Source organism: Pan paniscus, chromosome 9, assembly GCF_029289425.2.
Source record: "Pan paniscus chromosome 9, NHGRI_mPanPan1-v2.0_pri, whole genome shotgun sequence".
Lineage (NCBI taxonomy): Eukaryota > Metazoa > Chordata > Mammalia > Primates > Hominidae > Pan > Pan paniscus.
Window position 1 is genome coordinate 38,819,537 of NC_073258.2, and position 27,150 is coordinate 38,846,686.

The following is a 27,150-nucleotide window of genomic DNA, read 5'->3' on the forward strand; positions in this document are numbered from 1 at the left end:
TAGACCTGCACAACTCTCAGAGTTTTTAACCACCTCCCCCCCGCCCCCCCCCCCCTTTTTTTTTGCAGACATATAACCCTAGTGCTGTTAAAAAGTACACTGTGTACTTTCAGAGAAGCAAGCTTGTGGTGATTTGCTTTTTTAGGTCTACTACTCTTGTGTCTGAAAGTTGCATTTTGTTTGAGTAAGTTCATTAAGCAGGGATCTGAAGGTAAACATCAAAGGTGTGCTGAATCAGTGGTGACAATTTCATGTATCATATTTCATAATAATGTTCTTTCAGAGAGCACATAACATTAACTAGCTTAGGTGGTTGTTAGCTTCATTATTTGATAGCAGAAAACAAGACTTTAGGGAGGTTATATGATTTTTCTATCTCTCAGTGACTTGGCAAAAAGTGAACCCTATTCCTAACCAGGCCTGTGGTCTTCAAGTGAAGTGTAGTAGTCCATGGAGCAGTGCATGCTCCCTGTATTTCCTTCTGGGGGCCATGATTGTGAAAGTGTTGCTTGTGATTTACCAGCAGATATTTATACACATTTACTTATCACAAGACGTTTTGAGTCTTTCATGTGGAGCTCAAAGCCTTAAAACATAAAAACCAAACCAAAACAAAGAATTCTGTTATCTAGGCAAGTGTCTCTCTCTCTCTCCCCGTTTTTCTTTTAGAAAAATACTTCATGATAAAAACACAAAAGTATGTGAATGGTAATTGAAAATGCATTGCTTCCTTTTAGAAACCCACTAGGATTTGCATAAACCACTTGGCTGTCTGATAAGTCATTATCTGTTCTGTCAGTCCCTGGGGACTTTTAATATTAGGTTTATATTTTTATAGAAAAGGCAAGTTCTAAATTTGAAGATGGGTATTGTTAAACTCTTCAATAATGACAGTTTGTGAAACTGCATGTTCCAAAAGTCCTTTAAAAAGTCAATAAGGCCAGGCGCAGTGGCGCATGCCTGTAATCCCAGCACTTTGGGAGGCCAAGGCAGGCGGATCACCTGAGGTCAGGAGTTCGAGACCAGTCTGCCCAACATGGCGAAACCCCATCTCTACTAAAAATACAAAAAAAAAATTAGCCAGCCATAGTGGCAGGCGCCTGTAATCCCAGCTACTCGGGAGGCTGAGGCAGGAGAATTGCTTAAACCCGGGAGGCAGAGGTTGCAGTGAGCCGAGATCGCATCAAGAGCGATACTCTGTCTCTAAATAAATAAATAGTCAGTAAAAACATGTCATCTCTATATTGGGATAACCACACAAATAAAATTAAAGGCCTAGAAGGATTTTGAATTTGTGCTGGCACAATCTGTTAATTGTTTGCTTTCAGTACTACTGAGATGTGTTGGATAATGCTCAAAATATGCCAGTTTAAGAAGTGGAAAAGAAGGTTAAAGGAATTTCTATTAACACTCTTAAAGCATTATGAGAAGACATTTACAGGAATGGAAACCACAACCTGGCTGCATCTGTTTGGTATTTGTTTGCTGAAGTAACTTACAAAGATGATCTTAAAGAAGAGATTGATAAAATAAAATGTTGAAATTTTTCTGGGCTCCAATTCTGGAAAAGCAGATTGACGTTGAAATTCTTGTAATAAAGTATACATCCTACTGTAGTGAAATAATAGCCACCTTTGAGTTTACTTATCATTATTTACTGTCTAGCTACTGCAAACACAGTTTATTCAGCTTTGCATTGCTAAAGCCTGGTGGTGTTACAAGTAAATGTGCATAAGCCATAACCGATGCTTTTTCGTGTATCTAATTTTTTCAGGTACAAATAGCTTGAAACAGTTTCTTTTGTTTTAAGTTGGTACCCAGCTACACTTCTAATTTTCACTCAATCCTCTACAACTCTATGCTTTATCTGGGGTTGTAATACATGAGGAATTATCTTGATTTATCTTTAGGTAACATCGCTGCCTTCAAAGTTGAGTGGGCACAGTTATAACAGGTCTTTGTGTAGGCAAAGGACAGAATAGTAAGACTGATCCATCATCATCATCATCATGGCTAACATTTTTTGAGATGCCATGCGTACTCGTTTAATTTTCATAATAATCTTGTGAGGCATGTGTAGTTTCACGATTCTTTATTTAAACCCTCAGGGTCAGATGTGCTTCAGAATTCAGAACTTTTTGGAGTTTAGAAAGGTAATCAGTGCATGTGCCATATATTATACAAAATCTCTAGGCTGGTTCTGGGAAAGCACCTTATATGCAAGCATATTGGTATTTCTACAGGGAAATATATGAATGGTAACACTGAGTAGAATAAAAGGCATAAGTACTCTCATGTTAATTCAATCAGGTCTTGTCCCCAAATGCATTTGGGCATTATCTTATGAATTTTTTTTTTCCTGAGCTTTTTGATATTTTGGAATTGAGGTTAAGGAAATACAGACCTGTACAGTTGTAATCCCCCCCTTTTCTTTTTATTTTTTTTGAGACAGAGTTTCGCTCTTGTTGCCTAGGACGGAGTGCAATGGTGCGATCTGGGCTCATCGCAACCTCTGCCTCCCAGGTTCAAGCGATTCTCCTGTCTCAGCCTCCTGACTAGCTGGGATTACAGGCATGTGCCACCATGCCTGGCTAATTTTGTATTTTTAGTGGAGACAGGGTTTCTCCATGTTGTTCAGGCTGGTCTCAAACTTCCAGCCTCAGGTGATCCACCTGCCTTGGCCTCCCAAAGTGCTGGGATGTAATCCCTTTTTATAGATACGGGGAAACAGAGACCCAGAGAGGTCAAGTAACTTGCCCAGTGCTACACAGTGAGTGGCAGAGCTGGGCTGTGACTATACAGCTATTTGACAGAATAGGCTAGATCTGCATATACTAAAGTGGTGATATGTCTATGATAACTTATTAAATTAAAGCTGTAAAGAATAACATATAATATGGTTCCATTTTTAGAAAAAATCTATTATTCTCTATAAACATTACAGGGAAAGATTTAGAAGTACATTCTTTAGACTCTTGACAGAATTTACCTCTGATGGTTGGGAACTGGCAGAGTCAGGAGATACTTAAAGGTTTTTAGAATTTTATATCATACACATGCTATTTGTATTTTTAAAATGATAAATGTATAAAGGAAAAGTGGGAGAAAAAGTTAACAGATGTTTACTCTTGTTTCAGATAGAAGGAAGCTTGGTGCTCTCCCTTCCTTCCATTATTGGAGAAACCCCTACTTTTTATGGTCCCCCATGTAGTATACTGGCTACTTAGGCAGTAATTACATGTCTGCTTTCTGTAGATAATTTTCTCAAAGCTATGTAAGAAGAATACTTTATACAGAATGAATGGAGTTTAACAAGGTGAAATATCATAAGTGAAAATGAAGTCCAAACTGTGCTTGGATTGAGGCATTGTGTCTTAGCTGACAGGTGTTCAGTTAGCACTGTGCTAAATGAATGACAATGTGGAATGGCCACTACCAGTGTGAATGTGAGCTCTAGCTGTATAGCATGAGTGGAATATTGAGAATGTGAGTTAGTCTAATCTCATCGTATCTGGAGTCTTGTGTTCAGTTGTGGATGGTATATATAAAGGGATGCAGTCAATGTGAAATTTTTTCCAGATAGATTGATCAAGAGGATTTAAGGACTTGAAACCATGTCATATAGGGCACAGGTGAAATAATTGAGCAAGTATAGTTTAGTGTTTTGCCAGCTTCTAGCAATGCTTGACTGTTGTACTTGCTCAAATGAGTAATGTTAGCTTAATATTGATTGACTGCCAGCTCTATGCCACATCCTGAGCTATCAAGCATTTGGGATACAAAGATGAAGAGATGTGGACTCTGCCTTTTATGTCTCTGAGTCTAGTAGAGAACACAGAAATGTACACAACTGTTTCCAATACAGCATGATAAATTTAACAGTAGACCCTAGTACAGGAGCAGCACAGATAAATTAAGATTAACTCTTCCTGCAGTAGTGGGAGATGGGGGATAAAGTCTTCAGAGACAAATGGAATTCTGAGCTGGGTTTTGAAAAATAAATTTGTTTCAGTGAATGAAATGAGAAGATTGACAAAGGATGGTATAACCTTGTTCAAATATTTGAAAAGATGTCATGTATAAGAAAGACTGAAATTTTTCAGTACAACCTCAGGGGCTCAGAAACCAGTTGGGGTAGAGTACAGGGAGAAAGATTTAGGCTTAATTTTAAAAGTTTTTAACAGAGCTGTCCAAAGGCTTTTTTGGAATGCTCAGAGTTACCAGTCCCTGGATGTGTTGATGCAAAGGCAAGTCAACTGTTTGTCAGTGATAGTAGGGAAGGGGGGGAGTGGAGTCACCCGATGAATAGAGTGACAGTGAAGTGCCTAAAGGCATGGTTTCTAGGATCAGACTTCTTGAGCTGGCACTTCTCCATACTGACTCTGTGACCTTATCTAGGACTGTTAAGATAACTAACAAAAAAATTGCTCAGAACAGCACCTGGTACACAGTAACTGCTAAATAAGTCACTAAGCTATTGCCATTGGATGGGTGGTTAGTTGAGTACTCTTTAAAGTTCCTCCTACCTTGAAAGACTTTGAGTTTCTAATTGTGTAATTGGGTGACAATAGTCATATGAATATATGACAATATTCTGATGAATTAAGAAGATAGTAATGAGCAGACTGAAGCAAAAAATAAAATTGTGATAGTTAACAATTCAGCAGCAAAGATATGAATAAAACTCTGGTCTCTTGAACTAGAGGTCACTGCTCTAGTAACTATCTTGATCTTTGTTTTGGAGCCTTGGAATTTTTCAACCTACCCATCCAGAATATTTTCAAAGGGGCTGGTATTGCCTGATTCTCTCTAGCTGGTATTTTTCTGTCTTGCAGATACTGTGGCCTCATGAATAGGAATGTCTGCCCATATGTCAGGGTTGGAAATAATGGATGAAGATCAATTAATCAAAGACGTCTTGGATAAATTCCTTAATTGTCATGAACAAACATATGATGAAGAATTTCTGAACACTTTTACTCATCTTTCACAAGGTAAAATGGAGAAGTAAACTTTCTGCAGCAATGGAGATAAATAATTTTATTATAAGTGTATGTTTTTGCTGCCTCTTAAGAAAGACTATTTAGTGAACATTCATTCCATTCGTTTATCAGGTAATTCTTACTAGGGCACTCGTGACTGATGCCCTAATGTTACTGATGATATAAATACCAGTCTTCATACATCCAAGAGTTGTGTGATGGTGTCAGAACCACAGAATTTGATAACTAAAAATGACTTGAGAAATCATTTAATATAATCCTTTTATTTTTTAAGAAAGCCAAATGCAAAGAGTGGAGGTTGTTAAAAGCCTACTTTAAAAAATTTCAAAGAGAAATAGTATAATATAGACTATGGGATTACACTGCACACTTCTGGATCCTGGGATCACCACTTACTGGCCATGTGATCATGGGCAGGGGTAGTTTTTGAGTAAAAGAGGAATAATAATAGTACTTCTCTCAAAGGTTGAGAAACGTTAATTGAGATAATCCATGTGAAACTCTTAGTGTAGTGACTAATACATAATAAGTACTTACTGAATGTTAGGTATTTGTATTGCTGTTGTGATGCTGCTGCTGCTGCTGCTGTTGTGGTTTCTGTAGAATGGAAACAACCCTTTAGACTGGATGTGATGAGGCCAAATCCATGTTGTGTTTTTCATTATTTGTTTTGTTTCCGTCATCCAGTGTTATTGCTTATTAATTGAGCCAACATTTGAAAGTTGGGTAATTTTACACGAAAATCTTGATTTGTGTTTTTTTTGGGGGGATCCAGTGAGAAGATCTGTTACTTCCTCATGGCAATATCAGCTAGAGCTCAGGAGTCCTTGCCCAGTGAGCTCCTTAGTTTGTCACGCTCTCTGGCACTCACACAGTCTAAAAATGTGAGCTTACATTGTCTGCTTCATTCATTCAAGTGGCCCCCTAGGCATTTGAGTTGTTATCTTCCTTCTGGGTTCTGCTTCAGATTGCCATCAGCTTGCTCTCAACCTTGATCCTTTCTGGGTCATTGATCCACATTTTTGAGACCATTGGTTCTCTACCTAGCTACACATTAGACTCACCTGACTCGCTTTTAGAATGTATTGACATCAGAGCCCACTCTAAAGCTCAGCTAGGATCAAGGGATTCATATTTTATTAAAAAAACCTCCTCTGGTGCTTCTAATATGTACTCAAGGGTGAGAACAGGGAGTTCCATAATCTCTGAGGTCATGACACTCTTAAGATACCTGACTTCATGATTTGAGTAATGTGTCCCAAAGAAATGTAAAACAAGAGTAGTAGTTACAAGGAAATTATAGTTATAATGTATAAATGTAAAAGAAAAGTAGTAGTTACAATGAAAAGAAAATATGATTCTAACCTGTTTCTTTTATCAGGCAAGATATAATATAATTGATATCTGTTTTGTTTACACTTAAACAAAAAACATAGATCTGGTGATTTTTGTTTATACTTAATGGAAATGAAAAATTTAGGAACTAGCTAGTTAACTTTGGCGCTGACTGTGAATGATCTGTTTGGACATAACATGTAGATCAAATTAATCTTGATAATGACCAAATTATCTTTTAGTCTGTGCACCTGGGTTTAGGAAGATACCTGCTTTGTTCGAGACTAATGATTTAGTTTGTGTTTTCTGGACCCAAACAGCAATATGAATGGCTGTGGTGGGGTGGTGGAAACAAGGGTAAAATTGGCAGAATTAACGAATTTTGGTATGCTAATGACATTTTGATAATTCACATTATTTTGGAAATCATTTGTAAGGCTGACTTTATTTTTGTACCCTAGAAGAATAAAAACTTTTTGCAAGGACTTTGATATATTTAGGGGGTTATAATACATTTACTTTTATGAAAAGGGGTCTTATTCTGTTTTCAAATTCCAGTATGATCATTGCATGCTGAGAAAGAAACTGTTGCAGATGTGATAACTTCATTTTGGGTTCCGTTTTGGACCCCAGATTGATCTGAAATAAATGATGATGCAAGTCACATAAACTGCATCTCCAAGCACACTAGTTGTTTTTTTTTTTCTTTCAAAATATCCCTAGGCACCAGTGCACATTATAAACTAATGACCTGAAAAAATTCCTCTTAAAGCACAGAGTTATGAGTGTAAAAATGTGTCTTAAATCAGTAAGTGTCCTTTTTTCCCTTTAAACATTTAAATACCTTCTGAGAAACCAGGACTTAGGTACAGGTCTGAGAGTTGAGTGATAGCCAGCAGAATTGATCAAGGTAAATGTGGTTAGTTCTGTTTAAGAAAGGCATTAAAGCTGTATTTCCAAAATTCCTATTTTCCCTGCTTCTTTCCAGGCCCTTCATTTGTCTCAATGTGTTTAGTTGTTTTGTTGATACACACTGAGCCTTTTCTCTGTTAAAGTGGTTATCACCATGCATACTTATGTACGTTTCTTTAGTAAGTTTAGTTTCTCAAGTCCATTACCATTTCCACTGATTGACTGTTCTATTTATTTTTATAATAGTTATACACCAGAATGCTTATGGGATTCATTTTCTTTCTAAGAGTGTTAAAAGGGTCAGTAATCCTATTAAAAATATTTCTCTGGAAAAAATTAAATTATAGCCTTGTTGAAAGAAATTCTCATTACTGCCTCAGACTCTTGGAAAACATTTGGAAACTGTTAATATTATAGCATAATTCTCACTGCAGTACATTTATGTTGATTACGTTTTGTGGTTTTTTCTTTTTTAGAGCAACTAGGTTTTTAAACCGTGGTACATGTTTGATAGTAAAGACAATGTTCTATCAAAATGTTTAAAGAGACATATTAATTATTAGTTTTAAACAGCCAATTATAAGTGAATTCTCAATAGCATCTTCAGTTCAGGAGGGTAAATCAAATTCTAAGATATGTATTAGAAAATTAGCATGCAGATTTTTTAAATAATTGGTAAAGACATCGTTATGTTGTTGACATTGTGGACAAAGATAAGCAGCTAAGTTTCAATCTTTGGTATCTCAGTTTCTCTGTGAATGTAACTAATTTATAGGACTTTCTAGAATATCTGTTTAAAAGGAAAAAAAGCCTTCTTTCTTCTTGCCTGTCATATTGCTATCATGTTTTCTAGGTTATAGAAACACTGATGTGAATACTTATATTTGATTTTTTATTTAATTAATTCATTAATTAATTCTGTGAGTGTCTTGTTATGGTCCAGATATCATTTTAGGTGCTGAAGATTAAAAAGTAAATAAAATATAGTTTGTGTTCTCAAGCACTCATAATCCAGTGGTAGAGTTAAATAAGCAAGCAGGAAATTAGACTAATGCATGATAAGTATCACAGTGGAGACTGAGAGCTTATAGGAGGGCCACCCAGCCTGTGGTTGGAGGGAGGGCAATAAAGTCTAGTCATCAGAGGGGCGGCTTGAGATGAGTCTAGGATAACTACTGAACCCAAACTTGCCTTGGGCTTCAAGACATTAAGTAGAACCAGGAAAGTTTGACAGAAAAGAGCTGAAACTGAAAGATGTTAAAATGCCTCCATTGGTGATGGTTCTTTGGGTCACGGTTGCATTGATTTTAGTACTGATATATCTCTATCTCCTTTAAACAATACGTCTTCAAGACGAATATGTAGCCTTGTTTTAGTAAAGTTTAGAGTTACTTCTAAACTGCTGAAAGAAAAAGGCAATTTCTTTTAATTGCCTTCCACACCAGGATTACCACATGATCCCATTTGGGAAGCATTTGCTCCCACCTTTTAGAGTGGTAATTACTGCTCATGTTGCTGTCACACAGAAATTGTATAATTAAGAAGCCAATGACTTAGGAATTGACATTAAATCTTTTCAACTCCATCTTATTACATACGGTAACTGTTGGGAGTTACAGTAGTTATTTCCAAATCTCTCTTTCTCTCTCTCACATGCCTAGGATCCAGCTTTCCAAGTGATTCTAGAGTTTTTATATTGCCACATAATAACAGCTTTCTATTCACTGCCATAGTTGTCTACTTTAACCTGTTTTCTTCTGTGTAGATCAAAGATTTTATTTCAGATTTTGATGTGTAATTTCATTCTTAGTTTTCTTTATGCTATTCTCATTTCACTTGCAATCTTTGTGCTTTTAGCATTTTATTGTTCTTTTAACATATCTTTGAAAAAAATTCCTGTCAACTCAACCTCCCTTTTTCTCTTCATACTTGTTAACATTTGAATTGACTTTCCTATTAGGTAGAACATTGTGTGTCTGAATGTTCAGGACAAATGGCTATGCCTGTGGCTTTATAAATTGGTGGAGGGCTGGCCTTTGATAATTCCAAACTCTCGGAGTTTCAACACCGTTGAATAGGTTTCAGTTTTTCTCAGATTTTAATAATATTGTATAATCATGAGATTAATCTATATATACTTAATTCACATTGAGTTATTTAAGGAGTGTTGCCAGTGCTTTTCCAGCATTACAAATTTCATGAATGGTGTAGTAACCGTATGATTTGTGATTATACAGGCCTGCACTGTCCAACACAGTAGCTACTAGCAACATGCAGCTATTGAGTATTGGAAACATGGCTAGTGCTACCCAGGAACAGAGTTTTAAATTTTAATTACTTTAAATTAATTTAAATTTAAATTAAAAACTGATATTCAATTCATTTATTAGAAAACTTTAAAAGGTGTCTGGGACAACTTGGGCAGGTGAATCCGTGTTTTTAAAATGTAAACTTTATGAAATCTAAATACAGATCAAGTATTTCTGATGAAAATTTACTATCTGAATTGAGACATGCCATAAGCATAAAACATACACTGGATTTTGGAGACTTGTATAAAAATAGAATGTAAAATATCTCAATATTTTTATATTGACTATATTTGAAATGATAATATTTTAGAAAATTGATTTAAATAAAATATATTATTAAAAATGACATTACTTTTTATTTGTATATTTATTTGTATATATATTTATTTGTATTTTTTTGTATATTTATTTATTTGTATATTTATTTTTAACATGTCTACTTGAAAACTTAAAACCACATATGTAAGCAGCTCTACTATTGACAAGTAGTTCTCAAACTTGGCTGAATATCAGGAGACTTTTGTGATGGCAGACTTTTATGAAAGTGTAAATTTCCAGGCTTTTGGCTTATTAAATGAAACTATAAACTTTTATATAAACTTTATATATAAACTTTTGGCTTATTAAATGAAACTATAGCAAGGGGTCTAAAATTTTTATATTCTCAAGGCTCAAGGTGATTCTGATGTACCACTAGTTTTGAGAACCACTGATTTAGGCTACAGATTCTCATAAGGCAGTCTGTTAAAAAGCAGGACTGTCTGTACTGCTTTAAAATACCGGATAATTGCTTAAAGTGTGTTTCTGTTTCAATTGCAGAGTTGGCAGAGACTGTCTAGTGCTCTTTATTTTAGATTCATTTATGGATGTATTACTAAGTATTTGTCTCAAGTAACTTATTTAATTGCCACCATGATGCAAAGAATTAGCTATTATTCTTCCTTTTTATAGCTCAGGGAACTGAAAGTCATTGTAGATTAAATAATTTGCCTGAGGTCAGATCAAGGATTCAAACTCCAGACATCTGACCCTCCTCTGTACAATTATACCTCTCTCACAGAAACATCTGGGAGTGAGAGATTATTAAAAAACAAGTCTAATATTACTACTGATAGCAGCTAACATTTATTAAGTTCTAGGGATTAATGCTTAGCTCTTCACATGTATCATCTCATTTAATCATTATAATGACCTAGTGAGTTCTTTCTTACATTTTAATTTTTATCATTTTATTATTTTTAACTTACAGGTGAGGAAACCAAGGCATAAAGTTAGGTAACTTGCTATTGTGGACTGAATTGTGTGCCTCCCAAATTTACATGTTGGAGCCCTAACCCCCAACGTGGACTGTATTTGGAGATAAGGCCTTTAAAGAGATAATTAGGGTTAAATGAGGTCATAAGGGTGGGCCCTAACCCAATATGACTGGTGTCCTTATAAGAAGAGATGGAGTTAGACTATGGTCCTAATCAGATTTCAAAGCCCACACCCTGAACCACTTTGTTCTCTGCCTTCTGTAGGGCATCGGGCAGTTCTTCTCAAGACCTGGGGTCACTGGTGTGTAGATAATATATGCCAACAGGAATGGATGTGCTACCTCAAAATACACTTACCCTGTCTTCTCTAGAGTATCATCAGCTCCATGCAGCTGGTGTCTTGTGGGTTTTCACCACTATTACACTAGTGTCTAAAGCAGTGCCTGGTGGGGCAGAATGTGTAGATGCTTAAATATTGGTTGAATAAATGCAGTGAAAAGAAAAGAAGAGAATACAGAATGACAGGCTGGCAGACAGGAGGGCCTTAGGTACAAGCCTGAGGAGCACCCACATTTAGTGGATGGCACAGAAGGGAGAGCCTGAGAAGGAGGCTGTGTAATGATGCTCAAGTTTGGATTTTGATATACTATGTAATTGGGAACCATAGTAGAATTTTAAAACAAACAAGCAAAACCCATTAATACACATTGCTCGTGATTTTGAAAGGTAGAGCAAAGAAGAAGTAGAGAAACATCTGGAGTCAGGGAGACTAGCTGAGGGCTAAGCAGAAGTACGTTGCTGGAGGTCTGGACTAGGGTAGTGGGGGAGAAAATGGAAAGCAAAAGGGCCTAGGAGACGCTGCCAGTGAAGGAATGACTGACAGCACTTAGTAACAGGGTACTGGCAGAGGATTAAGGAGAAGAAAGAGTCAAGGAAGAGTCACAAGTATTTTGCCTGGGAGATACTGAGGCCCACAGAGGCCAAGTGACTTCTTCAAAGTTACACAGTTCTCATTTCAGGAGTCTTTTAATTTTTTTTTTTTTCTTTATTGAGCGCTCATTCTGTCAAGAGCTTAGAATCTTGGGTTGGGATTTGGTTTACATTTCTGGACTGATAAATTTTGAGTTGTCATTTCAGCCAAAAGAATATCACTACTCATACTTGACAGCTTCTAAAAAATATAATTAAAAATGAAACCGGTGACAGCACATAAAACAACACATTTCCGAAGTTGACGTATCATCTTGGTCCCCAAAGCTATTTTGAATTTGAATATTAGTAATGCATCTTTAAATTTCCACGAGGGTGCAAAGAGAGGCTTTCCCCAATCTGAAGAATGAATTTAAAATCTGCTGTAGAAAAATACCACAGAGAAAAATATAGAAAGCAGCTCTCCCTCTTACCAATTTCAGAGCAGGAAAGGAATTTCGGTAGAGCATAAAAACAGCTTTCTCTCATAAAAGAAAACACAACAAGAAAAATAATCCTTGCTGTGTAGCCTTTTGCAGTTATTTTCTGTCGTGTGTTAGATAGAGACCAGAGGGCTTAACATTGTTTTGATACCCTTGCATCTGGCAGATTGCCTGTCAGAGGAAGTTGGAAACGAACTGACCAGCTTTATGCTTCCAGGTGGCACTGAAGCCACATTTTCAGTGCCGTTGTTATCAGTCATTTAATTCCCTACTGAATATTGTGTGGTGTTTTTAGTTCACAGGCCATTTGCAGTGCCTTTCTGTTTCCTTTTTAACGTTAGCCACATTAAGAAAAAAAAGGCAACTCGGGAAGCGCTTTTGCAAACGTGAATTTAACAGTAAAGAGAAGATAATTGAAAATATCATGGCAAATAGCAATAAACTTACTTTAACTGAAGACATAGGCCATGGGACATAGGCCATGGGGATAATGTTACCTTGAGAGAAATTTGCAGAAGACGTCATATAAGGACTTGCTAATAAAAGTAACTAGGCAATTTAAAAAATTAATTAATCTTGCATCCCAAGGGAGCGAGTAAGGAAGTGGTGTTATTTTAAAGCTTTTTATTGATGTGTTTTTTAGTATTGCCAAAAAGAATAAAAGTGTAAGAAAAAATGTTGATAGTTTTATATTGATCATAAATTCAGTAACTATGTGTATGTAATCTCTTTATCACAACATAACATCAAACATCACATAGAGCACTGAAGGAAAAAAGTATTGAATGAAGTGAACTAATTTATAGCAGAGTCCTGTGGAGGAAACAGCATCAGCAGCATTAACCTGTTTTTTCTCTTTGGGGGAACATCTGCAAGCTGTAATTAAGCAATTTTCATTTGTTTCGCTATTTCTTTTGTCATCACTAAATCACTACACTTAGGGAACAAATTGACAAATTATGAAACACACAAAAATTGCTGGTTCAATTGCAGAAGGAAATTTCCCCTTTCAAATTATGACAGATTTTGAGCTGATCAAGCCATTTTGTTTTAGATATATTAGCATAAACCTTCAGCTGAAGTTGTTATAATTCATATTCATTTCAACATGAATATTTGGTTCATAGATAATCATTTGTTTTTTGTGACTGCTGTAGTTTACATGTAATTGGATAAGGAAAGAAAATGTATTTAAATGTGCATGACATTTTGAATTATAATCATTAAATTTATTTTTGGCAGTGTTTTCAATGCATAGTATTTTGTTCCAGTAATTACCTTTTCTAATATGCGTTCTCAGTGAAGACATGGGAATTAAAAATATGTATTTTTCATACATATAAAAGAATCATTTTCTTTGATTCTTTGAAAAGAATGAAATTGTTTGATTTACTTGAAAAGATACACATCTTTTCAATTTATTTATATTTGATATATTTTATGTATACATATAAATTAGAGAGTTGAACTTTTGTAGACAAATGGGATTTTAAACTTTTACAGAATGAAAGAGAACTACTAATAGCTAAATAAACTTTTAAGATGGTCATTATCAATCTTTAAATAGCCAATTTAAACAATATTAAGTGGGTGCATATTTGTTTTATATGCATTTCCCTTTAACTTGAGACATTATTTTTATTCGTTGTTGCTAAGTGTATCATTACTTGAAGGGAAAGGGTAAATTGTTCCACTCAAAACTGAGGTGGTCATAAGACAGTGTCCTTTGATTCAATTGAATGGGCATGTTTCAGATCTGAATGGTTTTAGCAAAATGTTCTTTTAGCCGTGAAACAATAATATTTTCTTTGAAATGGTCAGCTAAACCCAAAGGGATACAAACAGGAAACTTTATTTTAACCAAACTCTTATATGAAAATCAAACCACAATCTGTCTAGTATATGATTTTTAGTGTCTTTTTTTTTTCCTTAATTTGGATTCGTTCCAGAGGAGGTACATTTAAGTGACGCCCATCAGCTTACTCTTCTTGCAGTTCATTGCATCCTTAGCACAGAGAGGAATCATTATACCATTTTCATGTGTTTTCCAGACTTAATTTGCCTTTTGCATTCAATTTTGTTGTATATGAACTACTGTTTAGAAGATTGGGGTTGTAGGGAGTCATCTGAGTGTTGAGTTTAGTCCCTAATTATAGTGTCAGTCCAGGTCTTCTTGCTAATGTTGAGGTCATTTTAGTATTGACGATTCCTTCTGTGTTTTAAGCATTGAGCTAGAATCTGGGAATACTCAGATGAACAAAACAGGGTCCCTACCCTAGAAGAATTCATCAGCTGATATGTCATTCCTATTGCAATCTGCTTATAAAGGATGGTGTGATTCCCAAATGCTCTAAATGTGTGAAGGCAGAATAGCAATCTATATGTTTATAGATTGTATAGTTAGAGGTTGATTTGGTAAGGCAATATTAACTATTTGCATAGTATTGATGAACATCATATCCAGAATATTGCAATTGGTTTTGGGGTCTCAGTTTTAGATTGAATAAACAGCCTATGAGTTAATAAAATAAGAATGATTAGAACAGTGAATTTTCAGACTTTTTCCTTCTTATTTTACTTTAAGCTCTTGTTCTATTTTTTTTTTTTTTTTTTTTTTTTTTTTTTTTTTGTGAAGGCTCTCCTGGAGTTTCCTGATAAAATGAGAGAATGTGAAAGACATATATAATTTAAGTCTCCTCTTGAACTGCTCTAATCCAACATGCCAATGTTTGAGTCCTATATTCTTACAAATGTGTTCAGCAGATGTTATTCTACTTTAGAAAGTTTGAAAACTTCTTCTAAGAAGTATTTACTTTTTAAAAAAGAGGGAAAAATTACTCCTCCTAACTTTCTCCAGTGTAGGTGAGTTAAAGAGGTTGCCTTAAGTAAATGCAACTTTTTGTGGTAGGCAATAGGACATGATCTTACGGTGAAGGAAAATCTTTTAGGTTGCAGATATTTAGTTTTATAAATAATTTACTATATTGCTTTTATAGTTCTCATTTTGTTACGGGCAGGGCCAGTGTAATGGGAAGGGACACTTCTATCCTTGGATTCAGAAGACCTGGGTACTAGTCCAGGCATATACTAATTTCTTAAGACCACAGGCCTGTCACTTACTCTCTGAATCTGTAAATCAGGGCTAATTCTGCCTGTTTGGTATGTCTCAAATGGTTGTGGTGAGAATCAGATGAAATACACATGAAAGTATTTGGTAAATTTTAAAGACTTACTCATGTGTAAAGTTTTATGATTGGGGTTCTATTTCTCTGATACGAAAGAGAAAAACATCAAGGTTAAATATGAAAGGAATCTTGAATGTAAATATAAAAAATGTAAAATATTGTCTACAGTGTTAGTTGTTTATACCCCATTTCTTGAAGTAGTTAAAACCAACTATGTATAGTACATATTGTATTGTGTACATGTACGTGGTATATTGTATGGTGTAAGAGTACAATTCAGGGAATGATCCTACACTGGCCTCTGGTGGATGGATGCAATACTATGTCTCCACACAATCATCAGGCAAATGTATTTACATGCTTTGACCAAAGATGAAGTATCAGATTCTTCTTTTTAATTATCATTGTTAGATTTTACTTCATGGAATCTTTACTTGGGAATTTTACCTTATGTACAAATCACCTGGAAGGTACTTATTAAAAAGCAGATTCCTAGGGATCTTGCCCCAAGATTCAGTAGTTCTACTAGTGTGCAGATCAGAAACTTTGACTTTCAGACCAGCTTTGAGAAAATACTCTAAATGAAATCTGGGAGGAGTTTAGGGAGATAAATGAGTTTTTCAACACTTTTTGTCCATTTTTGTATATATTATATTTTTTCTATGAATAAGGTCTGTAGCTTTCATGAAATTGTGACACTCCCCCCCCACTCAAAGCATAAGAACAATTATTTTACTTTAAATATGACATTTTTGTTGAATGTCACCATTGTATATTATTTAAAAGGCATTTTGACAGTGAAAAAGGATGATGGGTTATAGGAATAATTTTACTGTGATCTTGCTGATCGCTAATACAGAGGCTAGGATATTATAGCTTACAGAATTTTAGGGTGGGCTTTAGTTTGGCACATGTTCTGTCCCAAGTCTGAAGGATTGTAGTGCATGTGTCATAGGTCAAAGCTACTCCATCACAGGGAAATGTCCTTGCTACTTCTGTCTATTGCTGCCAGAACTGTGTTCTTTGTGAGTGTTTTGCCATTAGCAAGTGCACAGACAAGAGACTAGGGAGACCACACAGGCTGTGGAGGCATCTCATTGCCTGTACTTTCAGGAAATGCCCCTCCAATCATTTCGCTGTTTCTGATAACTTTTCTGTTGTATATTTCATACACGAAGGTACTTGGTAGTTTTAAAGACTTACACAAGAGTAGAATTTTATGATTAGGGTAATTATTTGTGATTTAAAAGAGGGACATCAAAGTTAAATATTAAGAGAATCTTGACCTACAATAGAAAAAAATGTAAAATTATATATATGTGTGTATATATATGTGTGTATATATATATATTTTTCCTCCTTCTTCATTATTTCCAGGAAAACCATTTTAAAAAGGAAGAAGATGCATGTAGGTATTCTCCCTAGATTGAGGATTAGAAACTTCGTTGGAAGAAATGCTTTTTTGCCTCTTCAAATAAAAGTATAGTTTTTAGTTTTTTTGTTCATAGTACAAAAATTAGAAAATACTCAGAGGTACCAGCACCCACACACCCATGCACACACTCACACCCACACACCCACAGTAAAACAATAACATACTCTTTCTATAGCAGTAGAATTTTTATCTACTCTATGGCCAGCCAAAATAAAGATTACATCCTAGTCTTCCTTGAAGCTGGGTATAGTCATTTGACTAAGTTTGTGTCAATGAGATGTGAGGGGCACTGGTATGTGCAACTTCTGGGTCATATCCTTAAGACACGTGCACTATTTCTTTTTATCCTTTTCCTCCTGGCTGGAAATTGGGAATCATTACAACAACTCCTTTAGACCCAGACATGGAGGCCATGTGCTTACGATGACAGAAAACTCCAGCAGCCTGAATCCCTGGGTCATTTCATGGAACAAAGCCTACCCACCTTTCCTAAACTGTTACATGAGAGAGAAATCAAATTCTTGTTTGAGCTGCTCCATTTTTTGTGCTTCCTTGATATGGTAGCTGAAATCAGCCTTAGCTAATTACAGAGAAGTGAGGTGTGTGCTTTCTTTTTCCTTTTCTTCATCCTATTGCTTGGAACAAGGGTGTGGGGGGGTGTCATCCTGGACCATGTGGAGAAGGTTGTTGCTGTAGTCATGGCAGAGTAGAAAGATAGAAGCCTGGGTCAGATGACTTTGTGGAGCAGAACAATCATATTACCCTTGGATTATCTATATCTCTTACTGTTGCATGAGCGAGAAATAAACTTCCACTTTGTTTAAGCTGTTGTTACTTTAGGTGTCTTTTTATGTAGGCAAACTTATATGCAGTTAACTAATAAAGTCAGAGTCTATTGTCCTATAGATAAACCATGTTTGTATGCATCCTTTCTGAAATTTTTTATGTTTATTAATATGTATATATGTATTCAGTTATTAGTTAAGAACATGGAAGTTGGAGACAACCAAGATTTGAATCTAAACTCTGTTACTTTCTAACTAGGTGGTCTTGGGAAACTTACTTAACATTTCTGAGCTTCAGTTTTATCATATGTAAAATAGATATAATAACTTCTACTTCATTAAGTTGTTATTAGGATTAAATAAAAAATATATAAAATGCACATAAATATGTTTATTTATATTTATATTACCTGAATTATTGTAAAGGCTCAACCTAATATTTTCATTCATTTATATATTCAGCAAATTTATTATAATTATTTTATGAAAGTGGGCTTATGCTACACATAGTTTTTGTAACTTGCTTTTTTCCCCTCACCACTCTACAGATAAGAAGTAACTTGCTTTTTCATGTAACATTATATTATGAACACCTCATAGCAATAAATATTATTTACCAGTGTTTTGATGACTTCCTGGTATTCACTTGTATGGATATTTGTCTAGCCATTCTCTTTTTGTGGGACATTTGAATTATTTCTAATTTTTGGCTGTTACAAATGATGCTACATTGCACGCCCTCATTCATTTGGTAAATGTTTGTTGAATATCTACTATGTGCTAAATGTTACTCACAGAAGTGAACAAAAGACACAAAGATCATTGCCTTCAGAGAAATTGTATTCTAGAAGGGGGAAACTGAAATTTGTATTCTAGAAAGGGGGAAAACAACCAGAGCACAGTATAGAGAATCATGAGTGCTGGCAGGAGGATTTAGGGTTGCAGTTTTATATAGTATGATCTGGGAAGGTAAAATTTGAATAAAGTTGGAATGAGGTGAGTCTGCAGATATTTGAGGCCCAGGGAACAGCGAGTGCAAAGGCCAGGTCATAGCAGCACCTGCCCAGCTGAGGACCAGCAAGGAGGCCAGTGTGGCTGGAGTTGCATGAGCAAAGGTGAAAGGAGTGTGGAAGCTGAGGTTAGAGGGCATGGAGGTAGGGAAAGATCGGGCATGGATAGCTTTGTAGGTCCTTGCAAGGGTTCTGGCCCTTGTTTATTTGTTGATTGATTTTAGTACCAGCGTCTTTGCACCCTCTTACTTATGGCCTTTGGATACATTTCCACCCATGGAAATGCGGTTCAAAGATCTGCAAAAATATATGTCCTCAATTAAATAAAAATGTTCAAGGGAATAGATCAGACATTTTTGGCTTTGCAGTGAAATCTTCACCCACGTACTTAATCATTTCTTTTGGATACATTCTTAAACATGGAAATATGAGCTGAAAGATATGTAAAGTGTTATGTCTTTGAGTGAGTAAAAATTTTAAGGGACTAGATTATATGTTTCTTATAAGCAGAGGCCATGTCATATAATTTTCTTAACTCTTCTTCCAGCCTAGCAGAGTGTTAAGCACATAGTGAACTCTCAGTGTAGAACTTCCTGATTGAGGGGCTGAATATAAATCTACATTTCAATCTTAATTGTTACCCATCTTTTAGAGTGGAGAATGAATATTTTACTTTACAGGAAGTGTGAGTAAGTTCCTGACAGTGAGATCCCTGCTCTCCTTAGGGATACATTTTAGTGGGAATAGACAAGCAATGAACAATTTAGGAAGGTAATTTCAGATTATTTCATATAAATTTGAAGAAAACAGGCCATGTGATAGAGAGTGACCTGATCCTAGGACTCTGATGGTATGGTGGAGATAAGGTGATTAGAGAATTATCGCCTCAAATGAGCATCAGCATTTCTACCATTGGGTGTGGAGGGAAGTTAAACTGCATAGTTACCCTGTGGTTTTATTTCGTCATGTGGGGCAGCATGGAATTGGATTAGTGATGACAGTCCTTAGGTCAAACTCAGTATCATAATTAAGGGGGTACAGAATGTGGAAACACTCCAAATGTTTATCAACTGGTGAATGGAAAAATAAAATGTGGTACTATTCATACAACGGACTATTATTTGACAATAAGAAGGGAAGCGCATACTCCAACAGACAAACTTCAATAAGGTTATGCTAAGAGAAAGAAGTCAGGCTCAAAAGACCACATATCATATGATTCCACTGGTATGGAATATCTAGAAGAGATAAATACATAGCAACAAAAAATAGATTAATGGTTGCCTGTGGTTGGGAGTAGGAACAGGGAGTGACTGCAGATGGGCTCCAGGCACATTTTTGGGGTGATGGAATGACCTAAAAATGGAATCGTGGTGATGGTGGTACAACTTTGTATACTTCCTAAAAATCATTGAATTGTACACTTAAAATGAATGAGCTTTGTGGTGTGTAAATTACACCTCAGTAAAGCTGTGGGGAAGTGGAGGTATTGTTCATGGATACTTAGATATTTAGATCCTCCCTGGGTTCTTCACCAGATAAGCATGTGTCCTTGTGATCCTGGGTTTGGCTCAAGAACTAGGAGGATCCTGCTTGTCTGTAAATATTACCTATTAAGAAAATAAATCAATTGTGCATAGACTTGTAAGTTTATCGTAGAAAAGGGCTGTGGTGCAAAAAAGAAACAAACTTGGACGTAACATATTCTACCTTGTGTTGACATTGTCACCAGCAGCTGTTGCTCTGTTAGGAATTCTGGAGCCGTAGGAGGCTGTGCTCAAATATGCTGCATCTGTTCGCAGTGTGGGCCACCTCTTTTGTGGTCTTGACTAAGTCAGTTGGGAAGGTAAGCTCATTTTATGGGATGGGTATGTGTGGCCTCTTAGCACCAAACTGTTATCTACTTGACAGGTTGCTATCATGCTGTATTTGCACCCACCATCACAGAGATTGTTTAAAAAAAAGTTATCTAGGGCATGCCAAATTATATGTAAAAGTATAGTACAGATTGCAGTGGAAAGATAACGTGATGATTCTGTGATATCTGGAGAGGAAACGTAACCAGTTGGAGATAGTGCCTTCATTTTTGTTTTAAAAACAAAAGAGAACTCACCTGCGAACTCTTTTTTTTTTTTTTCTCTAAATCTCTTCAGGCCACCATAGCTGAAGCTCCCCTTACTTCTCACCTGGGTTACTATGGTAGCTCCACACTTTCTTGTCTCTAGTACCTGAACCACTTTGATCCATTCTATCCATTTGTCTTCTTAGAGCACAGCTCTAATTGTGACTCCCCAGGATGTAGGTCAAGTACAGAGTTGTTGTCAGGCCCTCCAAATATACCCTGTCCATGTGTCCCCAAATCTTCCTGGAATAATCGGCAATTCTTACTCAGGCCTTGTGTGTTCCCACCTTGAGGGCTTTGCTCATGGAATTTTCCCTTTGTAAAATGACCTCTTCACAGGGCTCACCTGTTGAAATTGTAGCTATCTTTCAAAGCCCAGCTCAGATGCCTTAGTCCTATATGAAGCCTTTTGTGATTCTGCCAAACCAATTATGATTTCACCATTCTTTGTTTTTGTATCTCTCTTATATCATCTGCCATCGGTGCCTTCTCTTTTGGTGGTTTGCATATATGGCTTAACTTCCTAGTTTGTAAACTCTGTGAGGACAACAAGGACTGAGTCTTAACCGTCTTTGTCACCTTGCATATAGTTGATGACCAGAATATAACTTTTGGATTGAATGAGCTCCGTAACTCAGCCACCACACAGAATTTTTTTTCTGTCTGAAAATAAGCTTTCAGAAACATTACACTCTCTTCATATTTTTCTCTCTGTAAGTGCCTAACACTGGACATTTCAAAAGTTTCAACTTACTGCTATTGTGTCCCTCATCTGGCATTTTTCACACACATTTTTCCAGGCCAGGGTTGTGCATTTGTGCCTTGGCAGGTTGATGGCTATGACTGTGAATAATGAGTCAATTATCATCCAGCCTCAGGGAAAGCACAGTTATTCCTGACTGGCTAGACTGAGGTAATCCTCTCCTCCCTGTGCCCTTTCAAATGAGGAACATAAAACAGTTGGAATTCAGAGCACTGCAAGGGAATTTAGACAAAGCATTTGTCTGCTGAATTTAGCTTCTTTGGATTTATTCTGATTTATGATTGATTGGTTTTTAAATTGCTTATTTAGTTTGAATGACTATCGCTCCAGGGGAGGCCAGATACCAAGGAGCATGTGATCAAGAAGCAGTGGAGTGAAGTAGTTTGGCTGGACAAATCAAGAGCAAATATTATTGTCCAGAGAAACATTGCTCTAGGCAAGGAGTGTAATGCAAAAATCACGCCCTGACTTTCAGAGTACCCAACCTTGTTATAAGCATGATTGCTTATCCCCTATTCTCTTTGCAGAAGGATTTTTGCAATTGCCTAGTGTTGCACAGAATTGTCCCCCTATGAATTTTTCTTTCCTTCTAGCAATATATTCAATATCTCCTCTCAACTGAGAACATGCTCTTGATTTATATTGCTGTTGACCAGAGTGTGGAAGAACAGACACTCCGAGGTTGCTGGCAGATTTGGTTGTGAATTCTAATGTTGGTTGTGCTGATCTGTGAAAATTCTCCTGCAAGTGTGATAATGCTTCTCATTGCATGGGCACTAGTCTGGCTTTTGTACAGATTAATTTGAATTTTTAAAAAAGTTTCTTTGAAAATTGAGTTCTTTAAAAATAATCACTTTTATCTGAAAGATGTATAATCAATATGTGGTTAGTGTTTAATTTATCAAGACATCAAAAGTTTCAACCTTTTCAAGGTGTGTAACCTTTTTCTTTGGTCTGAAATTAGACCCTATAGGTGTGGTGGGGGCCTTGTAAGGGAGATCTGTTGGAAGCTTGTCTGTTTAGTATCAAAAGGAAATTGAAATTCCATTGCTTCAGAATAATGAAACCTCGAAAAACCTTTAGAAAAAAACTTTCGTCTCATCTGTATTGAAGTTTTGACTCAGAAATGCCCAAAGAAACGCTTTTTCAGGTCTCAATAACCTACTTGTTCTCTGAAATATTGCTGTTAGATTTCTAAACCGTATTATGTCTGACACTTATTTCAAAGCAAGAAACATTAGGGATAAGATGAAAGGGTGGAAGAGGACCCTGATGAAAAACAGAAACAGAAGAAGATGAGATGAACCCTTGGGTGGCACATTTGGATTTCACCAGGATTACTATAGGAAGCGGCATCTGGCTCTCTAATCAGACTTTCAGCCACTTCAGATTCTGGGCTGTGCCAGCATCTGCCATTTTGACATTATCATATTGAAAAATAACTTTTTTCCCTATCTCATTGTGCCAAGATATTTATTATTTGCTGGATTTTAAAAACAATGATAAAAGCCTTTAGAAGGAGCACTTCTGGGTCTTAGGAGGGATATAGCATATATTCTTGTGAAACCAGTTCTGAAGTTTAGAAAGGAGCCTTAAACTGTAGCTTTTGTCAAGAATGAACAAGTTCTTTTCTACATCATCCAGTCTGTCTTTTAAAAATGAAAACTTTCTGTTTATAAAAGGAGAATTTTAAAAAGAGTGGATGAGAATTTTTGTTAGACCTGAGATCCCAACAATAGTTCAACATCAGGATCAGAAGCTGGGACTTCATTATATTTTGCTCTTTATTTCAAAGGAGTTTCATCTGGTTACCTGTCACATAACCTGGGTGTTTTATTGGAAATAGTAGAGAGTACACTGAGTGATCGTGAGAACAAATAGAACTCGTCCTTGTAGAACATCTTTGATTTTCAGACATTGCTGTGCTTTTCAAGTATTTAAGTCAATAGATTATTACAATAGTGTTGTGCTGGGTACATAGTATTTTCTTAGTAATTACTAGATTTAGGTTATACTTGATTTAAAGGATGAGCAGGGAAAACTGAAACTGTTTCACCTTTTATTAGAATAGAGCACTGAGGCATGGCAGTAGCCACAGGAAGTCTGCTTTCCTTTGAACATTGATGAAGTTTGAGGAACCCTTTCATCCTTCAGTTAACTCCTATTTCCAGGTGTCTCCATGCCTATCTTGCTCTACTCTGCTACCAATGCTGTTTGCCCTAGGACTGATTCAGGACATCTCTGTGGCTGTAAAAGTGGAAGAAGTCAGGGAGACTAAGTCCTAAGACCATTTCTTCCTTATTTATCTCATCTTGTATAGGGCTGGTTACTCCAGCATATTCTTAGCAACCCTCCTCACACTTTGCTCAGCACCCCCCAGCCCTCCACCCACAGAAGCCAAGGTTGGGTGCTTCGCACCAGAATTTCCAAGGATTTATTGAGGCAAAAGGCAAGGGCCACCTCTCCCACTAGTAGCTAGTTAGAAGTCACTGGTGCTGGTGCAGTAGGCAGTAGTAGAGAGCTGGCCTGAGCTGGTGTTATTTATGGATGTGACCTTTTTAAAGAGAACGTGATGCATTTCATATTTGTGTTTTCCCTCTCTGGCTTATTAATGATGTATTATAGATTAGGTCACCTTATCTCTGTTTCCCATCAGTATATCTGTGTTATGTCCTAAAGATACCCTCACAAGTCTTAATTCTACCAATGATAGGGTAATCAGAAGCAAACAAATGATGTTAACTGGATTTGTACCAGGCTGTGATCATTACAACAACATGAATCTCACTGATTTTGATGCCATGCACTGACAGGTCAAGAGAAACAAACCTGGGCACTGTGCTGGGTTAGGCTATCTGTAACCCCTTCAGTTATGGATGTTCCTAAGGAACCCACAGATAAAACAATTGCTGAGTCTCTGGAACATTTTTATAGTAGATGCTAGTAAGGGGATGGAGTAGGATTCTCCAACCCAACAATGGCTTGATTTCTGCCACTTGACTTTTTTTGAATTCCTTTATCACTCTTTTAGTGATCATTGACGTAGGTTCCTGTACTTGCTGTTGTCAGAAGAAGCAAGTTTCAGTTTTGGAATGTACCCTGCACACTTAGTTCTTCTTTGACTGTTGTAAGCCATTCTTCTTTGTCTCCTTTCTGGCTCCCCGCCCCCACCTTTCTGCTTCTTTTTTCTTCTATTCTCTAAAGACCTTTTCTTTTCATTGACTGCATTAATGCAGGAAGCAAGGCACAGTGGTTAGGAGGATAGGTTCTAGAGTCAGAAGGCAGTGTTCAGATCCCCACTCTGCTACTTAACCATCTGTATAGCCTTGAGCAAGTTACTTTCTCTCTCTGTAGGCCTTGGTTCTTTAATCTGTAAAGTAAGGATAGTAACAGTGTCTACTTTTAGTGGTATTCTGAGGATTAAATGAAATGATTCATGAGATGCTCACAAAAGAGTGCCACTCAATGAATGTTAACCCTGATTATTAATTTTAATATTACTACTAATATTAAAAATAATGTTATGGCTTAAACTGTTACCTCAGTGTAATTGATGAACAGATATTACCTCCTGTGAAATCTCTCCCAGATTTTAACCTACATTTGCAGCTGCCTTTGGGTCATTTCCACTACGATTTCAACTGGCACTTCAAATGCAATATGGCCAAAGCTGGATTCATTCATTATCTTTTATCAAAATTATTTCATTTTATTTCCCCCACATTTCTTTTAATAGCATCATGATATAATTGTCTTCGTCTCTTAATTTAGGATTACTCTTAGATGCTTTCCTCAGCCTAAGTAGATAATCATGAATGTACATGGATTTAGTACAAAGATATTCATTGTTTATAATTTTAAACAGTCAAGAATAAGGAATTGGTTAAATAAACTATCTTACATTTATATAAAGGAGTTATTGATAACTATTAAAATTACATGGAATATTCAGTAACCTAAAAAGAGATACTGCTGGCAAGTTGAGTTATGTACAGTATGATTCCTTTTGGATTTTTATAAGTGCATGGATACATAAAAAATATTAGATAGCCACTGAAAAAACTGTTGTGGCCTTTCTGGCTTGTAGGATTATGAGTGATTTTCATATTTTACTTTTTTCCCTCATAAGTTTTCTAAAATCATCCATACATTGCTTTCATATAAAGAAAAAATCCCTCAAATTTAGAAAAAGATGGGATAGGTCATGTCTAAGAGTCTCACAAATACTGTATTTTATTAACTTTTTAACAGCAACCAAGAACAGTGCTGGATATGTAATAGGCACTCAATAAATATATGTTGAGTGACATAATGTTATCTTTCTATCCAGTTTTAGAAATCACTTTTAACAGTTCAGAGTGCTTAATGCCTCAAGGGTTCGGTTTATAGAGTTCTTTGAAAAGTATTCTTTTTCGTTGGAAGAAACTTTCTCAATATACACAAAATAAACCAGACTTGCTATTGTGGATGTTTTCTAATAGTGCATAACTTCTTATTTCAGAGGATCATGTGTCCACAAGGGGAGTGTTTGGAACTGATTCTTCAGAAAATATTTGTACCTCAGCAAAAGTTACTCATAAAAATGAAGCAGATGACTACCATCTTAGAAATAAAACCATCTTTCTTTATACTTCATCACAATGTTTGGAAGAACAGGTAATACCAACATAGTACATGTATAGAAACAATCTCAGAAGAAAAGAATTCTTCATGAATCAAAAAAAAAGAGACCCTACTAAACACTAGACAGTTATTAGATCTGTAATTCCTAATTCTAGAAGGAGTGCCATTGGGGCACTTTATTGAAAGTCATCATTACATATATTTCATAATGTTGACAGCTATTGTTTATGATGATAACTGGTTATCCCCAATTTTTGTTCAAAAGTTCTTAAGGATCTGCCATCTATAAATTATTGAAATTATTTCTTTTAGCTTGTCTTCTATTTGGGACAAAAGAGTTCCTTTCTATAATTCTCTGTGTAAAATGGGACTTTCTTTCACCTGTCCTAGATTCATCTCTTTCAAACTCAAGATGGAATCGATTATCTTGTTTTTCTCTAAGATTTGGTCAATAAATGTTAGATACTCTTTTTCTAATCTTGAAGACTTTATAGACTCTTCACATTCTCCTCAGCTATGGTTTTTAATTATCAAGGAATTATAGTGGAAACTGTTCTGCTTTTTAAGCCATTTAAGTTTCTAATTTCTGCTTCATCATGTATTCCTTGCAATATTGTGGACAGAATTGTATATTGTGTTTTTTTTCTAACAAGGGAACAAAAATCTCTGTGTTAGAAATATGTTTATATACAGCAGATGCCTATAATTCTTTATTTCCTGAACTTGCTTCCAGAGAGATAATTGTGGGATATGAACTTTTTTCACTCTTTACTGGCAATGACTGACCATTGGGATTATATTATATAGAGAGTCTTTAACCAGCATTTGAGAAACAAAGAATGGTTGAATGACATTGTTTTCTAATAACTTGAAAATGTTGTGTTAGCATTCTCTGATTTGTTCATCAGAGGTTCATTGGGATGGGATAGGAGTGGGGAGTATTCCTATTTTACTCATGAGAAGACTGAGATTAAGTAGTCTATTATAGGTTACACTG

At 36.0% G+C, this 27,150-nt stretch overlaps 1 protein-coding gene across 7 annotated transcripts in view; it reads left to right on the plus strand.

Moving 5' to 3' along the window:
• IFTAP (intraflagellar transport associated protein) overlaps positions 1–27,150 on the plus strand; it is a 63,016-nt gene that overhangs the window by 10,866 nt on the left and 25,000 nt on the right. For 4 of the 7 annotated variants that reach the window (XM_008955825.4, XM_003830351.5, XM_008955826.5 and 1 more), the window contains exons 2-3: positions 4,836–4,994; positions 26,032–26,186. In XM_008955825.4, the coding sequence (XP_008954073.1) occupies positions 4,859–4,994; positions 26,032–26,186 (291 nt within the window). In that variant the 5' untranslated portion in view covers positions 4,836–4,858. The remainder of the gene's footprint in view (positions 1–4,835; positions 4,995–26,031; positions 26,187–27,150) is intronic. The other 3 variants (XM_057299143.2, XM_057299142.2, XM_008955829.5) reach the window with 1 other exon arrangement.